This window comes from Terrapene carolina, unplaced genomic scaffold (genome assembly GCF_002925995.2).
Source record: "Terrapene carolina triunguis isolate 2854851 unplaced genomic scaffold, T_m_triunguis-2.0 Scaffold113, whole genome shotgun sequence".
Taxonomy (NCBI): Eukaryota; Metazoa; Chordata; order Testudines; family Emydidae; genus Terrapene; species Terrapene triunguis.
The window spans coordinates 2903837-2908469 of NW_020664464.1; the positions used below are offsets into that span (position 1 = coordinate 2903837).

The 4633-nt window shown below is 47.3% G+C and overlaps 1 protein-coding gene across 1 annotated transcript in view; it reads right to left on the reverse strand.

The window, feature by feature from the left end:
- Positions 1-435: 435 nt before the first annotated feature.
- TTC39B (tetratricopeptide repeat domain 39B) overlaps positions 436-4633 on the reverse strand; it is a 41931-nt gene continuing 37733 nt past the window's right edge. Inside the window, exons 16-17 of the mRNA XM_024211082.1 lie at positions 1889-2005; positions 436-715 (exon numbers count right to left, since the gene is read on the reverse strand). Coding sequence (XP_024066850.1) covers positions 619-715; positions 1889-2005 — 214 coding nt within the window. The 3' untranslated portion in view covers positions 436-618. The remainder of the gene's footprint in view (positions 716-1888; positions 2006-4633) is intronic.

Sequence of the window (4633 nt, forward strand, 5' to 3'; positions counted from 1 at the left end):
AAAATAGTCCTGACAAAAGTGGTAGGTGGGTTCAGTACCCACCCCTGCTGGGGCTCCCGGATCCCCCACTGCTGCAGTCAGTGGGAGCTCTGGGATCCCCCGCCGCTGTAGGGAGTGGGAGCTGCGGGGTCCCCTCACACCTGGGTCCCTCGCCACCCATCTTGGCTGGGAGATGCAGGGTCCCCAGCCGCTTGTCATGGCTGGGTAGCTGAGGGGAATCCCCACAGGCGGCCGTGGCTGGGCAGCTCCGGGGGTCCCTGCTGCTGTGGCTGGGCAGCTTCGGCGGGGTCCCCCGCTGTGCCTGGGCAGCTGCAGGGTGTCCCCACCAGTTCGGGGGTTGCAGGGGAGGGGCTGGGAGCTCCGACCCGGGGCAGAAAATGTCAGAGATCAATGGAAGTCACAGATTCCGTGACTTCCGTAACCTCCGTGATATAATCGTAGCTTTAACCATAAGAAAAAACAGCCTAAAAGGATGACAAACATCAAATCACAGATAATAGAAAATATAATAATTAGTTGTTTCTTTTTCATTCTGTCATTTACATGATTTTTTAAAAACATTCAGCCAAGATCACGTAGACACTTGAATTCATGGGAAAAGATCACCCTTCGGCTATGTCAAGGCGTAGAAGCTGGAGTCACTTTCAGGCTGTCAAGGGCTGCATGAATCCTGAAGTGTAACCTGGACTCCATGGAGTATTCTTTGTAGTTGTTTCTGCAAACAACAAAATTACTTCATCAGCAAAAAAAACAAAAACAAAACCACCACCATAAAACCCCATCAATCATTTAATTTCTCTGTCCTCTGTTCTCTTCCCTTCGCTTTATATGGTCCTTTTCAACAGCTCTCAGCCCTTTAGAAAAGATGAGTCATGCCCAACATGAAAATGTGAACAAAAAAACCGTATGGAAAAATAGCATGTTAGTACACTGCTGTCAGCTGAAAAAAGTGTGGCCAGCCTCAAAACACAGCACTCAAAGGGTCAGTGTAATTGTACACAAACCAATCCAAAGTACCCAGCAGGGTACAGGAAATGGCATTATGGGGATCCAAAACCTTTTTAGCTAATGGTGAAATTGATCTCTAGGTCTGAAAAGTTTTTAGGAGGCCGCCATTGACATATACAGTACTTCCAATATCATTTAGACACTGTTAACTTTTTTATAAAAATATTAAGGGGCAAGTGCTGCCTCCAGCATACAGACTGAGTGAATGGGCTGTGCTCTGAGAAGATCTGCTCTCTAGCTCCCTGCTCTGGGGGATTCCTGGGGAGTGGGGAGGTAGGGGGGAGAAGAGGCAATGGATAGATACATGTAGCCACAGATCCTGTAGCTGCTCCACCCCATCCTCACTCAGCCCATGGACTCTTCCACTGCAACATATAGGGAGGCCCACTAAGCTGTTCTCTATGTCACACAGGAGGTATGGATCACACACACTGGCTCTCCAACTCTCCCTGCCCTCCATGCAGCAAAGCCACACCTTTTACTTTGTCTCGGGCCCTCGGCACCCGTAAAAGTTTGAGTGGGAGGAAGACAGGATTTGCCCTTAATACTGTACCCCATTCAGTGTGGTTCAATTCAGCATACCATGTGTGAAACTTATGGCAGAATAGAAGTACTATATCAAAGAATTGGTACACTTTAAAAATTCAACTCTATTGAAAAACATTTTCTAAGTCTTGAATATAGAGTTATAATAAATAATTTATCATTTTACCAAGTTGCAAGTGCAGTTTTGTAGAAAATGTAATGTCACTTCAGCTGAATTTTGTAAAATTATTTCAAAAGAGACAGAGAGGAAGAGTGAGATTCCTTTGTTGCTTGGAGTGCCTCAGTTACTTTGAGTCTTAAAGAGTGCACAGAGACAAACATGAACTCTACTTACTTTGCAGTTTCTATATATCTTATTGCTTTCTCTCTCTGGTCCTGCTGTTTGTATAGAAGTCCCAACTCATACAGAGTGAATGGCACCAAATAGTTATCATATTTTATCTGCTTCTCACTAAGAAACCAGAGAGATATGAAACTGGTTAAATATAAAAAACATGTTGTACTGAAGTTATATGATTATTAATTTAAATGCAGAGTATACTCCCACCTAAATTCATATTCGATCACTTGCCTGATTTCCAAAAGTGCTGAGCATTGAATAGCTTCCATTGACTTTGGTGGGAGTTTCAGTATTTTTTAATATCAGGCAAGCACCTAATAATGGTTTTAGAAACCTAACTTTAGGCTTTAGTTTTGAAAACCAAGGCCCTAGTGGCTAAAATGTTTTCTGTGGCTTAGTCAAGACAGCATAGATAGTAGATTCCTCCTCATTCAATCTGATAGGCAAGAAGACTACCAATCGTCATATAGGTCTAAAATCAGTGGATGGATCCCTCCAACTAGATCAATCCAAAGATCACCAGGGTTCACCAGCAAATTACATCAGTTGAAACACACAGGCAGAAAACTAGAACTTTAGTGGCACAAAATCCTCTTCACATCTGTGACGGGGTGTACTGGCCCCGCACTGTAGTGGAAGGGGTTAAAGCAGCTGCAGTATAAAAGGGAACAACCTAGCTCAGTCTGGGCTGGCCGCCAAGGAGGAAGGATGCACCTTGCTGACTCCAGCCGAGGAGCAGCCAGGATCCCAGACCGCGGGAGCAGGAGATGCCGAGGCCCAGGTACTTGCGGATGCCCCAGGAGATTGCAGTCGCCATCTGAGGAGCCCAGAGACTCCGAAGACACCCCAACTTCAACTGCAGTAGTCATGGTAGGAGGTAGCCCAGGGAGGGACTAGCTAGTGTCCCGGCAGCAGTCGGTGTGTTGCGGGCAAATTCCCTGCCGACTTAGTGGTGAACCCATTTGTCACTACCAGGGCCCCGGGCTGAGATCCGGTGAAGCAGGGAGGGCCCAGGTCATAGAATCATAGAATATCAGGGTGGGAAGGGACCTCAGGAGGTCATCTAGTCCAACCCCCTGCTCAAAGCAGGACCAATTCCCAACTAAATCATCCCAGCCAGGGCTTTGTCAAGCCTGACCTTAAAAACCTCTAAGGAAGGAGATTCCACCACCTCCGTAGGAAATCCATTCCAGTGCTTCACCACCCTCCTAGTGAAAAAGTTGTTCCTAATATCCAACCTAAACCTCCCCCACTGCAACTTGAGACCATTACTCCTTGTTCTGTCATCTGCTACCACTGAGAACAGTCTAGATCCATCCTCTTTGGAACCCCCTTTCAGGTAGTTGAAAGCAGCTATCAAATCCCCCCTCATTCTTCTCTTCTGCAAACTAAACAATCCCAGTTCCCTCAGCCTCTCCTCATAAGTCATGTGCTCCAGCCCCCTAATCATTTTTGTTGCCCTCCACTGGACTCTTTCCAATTTTTCCACATCCTTCTTGTAGTGTGGGGCCCAAATCTGGACACAGTACTCCAGATGAGGCCTCACCAATGTCAAATAGAGGGGAATGATCACGTACCTTGATCTGCTGGCAATGCCCCTACTTATACAGCCCAAAATGCCGTTAGCCTTCTTGGCAACAAGGGCACACTGTTGACTCATATCCAGCTTCTCGTCCACTGTAACCCCTAGCTCCTTTTCTGCAGAACTGCTTCCTAGCCATTCGGTCCCTAGTCTGTAACAGTGAATGGTATTCTTCCTTCCTAAGTGCAGGACTCTGCACTTGTCCTTGTTGAACCACATCAGGTTTTTTTTGGCCCAATCCTCTGATTTGTCTAGGTCCCTCTGTATCCTATCCCTACCCTCCAGTGTATCTACCACTCTTCTCAGTTTAGTGTCATCTGCAAACTTGCTGAGAGTGCAGTCCACACCATCCTCCAGCTCACTAATGAAGATATTGAACAAAACCGGCCCCAGGACCTACCCTTGGGGCACTCCGCTTGATACTGGCTGCCAACTAGACATGGAGCCATTGATCACTACCCGTTGGGCCCAACGATCTAGCCAGCTTTCTACCCACCTTATAGTCCATTCATCCAACCCATACTTCTTTAACTTGCTGGCAAGAATACTGGGGGAGACAGTATCAAAAGCTTTGCTAAAGTCAAGGAATAACACATCCACTGCTTCCCCTCATGCACAGAGCCAGTTATCTCCTCATAGAAGGCAATTAGGTTAGTCAGGCATGACTTTCCCTTGATGAATCCATGCTGACTGTTCCTGATCACTTTCCTCTCCTCTAAGTGCTTCAGAATTGATTCCTTGAGGACCTGCTCCATGATTTTTCCAAGGACTGAGGTGAGGCTGACTGGCCTGTAGTTCCCCGGATCCTCCTCCTTCCCTTTTTTAAAGATGGGGACTACATTAGCCTTTTTCCAGTCATCCGGGACCTCCCCCGATCGCCATGAGTTTTCAAAGATAATGGCCAATGGCTCTGCAATCACATCCGCCAACTCCTTTAGCACCCTCGGATGCAACGCATCCGGCCCCATGGATTTGTGCTCGTCCAGTTTTTCTAAAGGTCCCCCTACCCGAACACCCTCTTTGGGGGACAGCCCACTGAACCACCTCCCACTGATTCTGGTCATTAGGTCATGCTTCCCTGCAATCCAGGGGAGTCCTATTGACTCTGGTCGGTAGGCTGTGCTTCCCTGCAGCCAAGGGGAGTCCTATTGACTCTG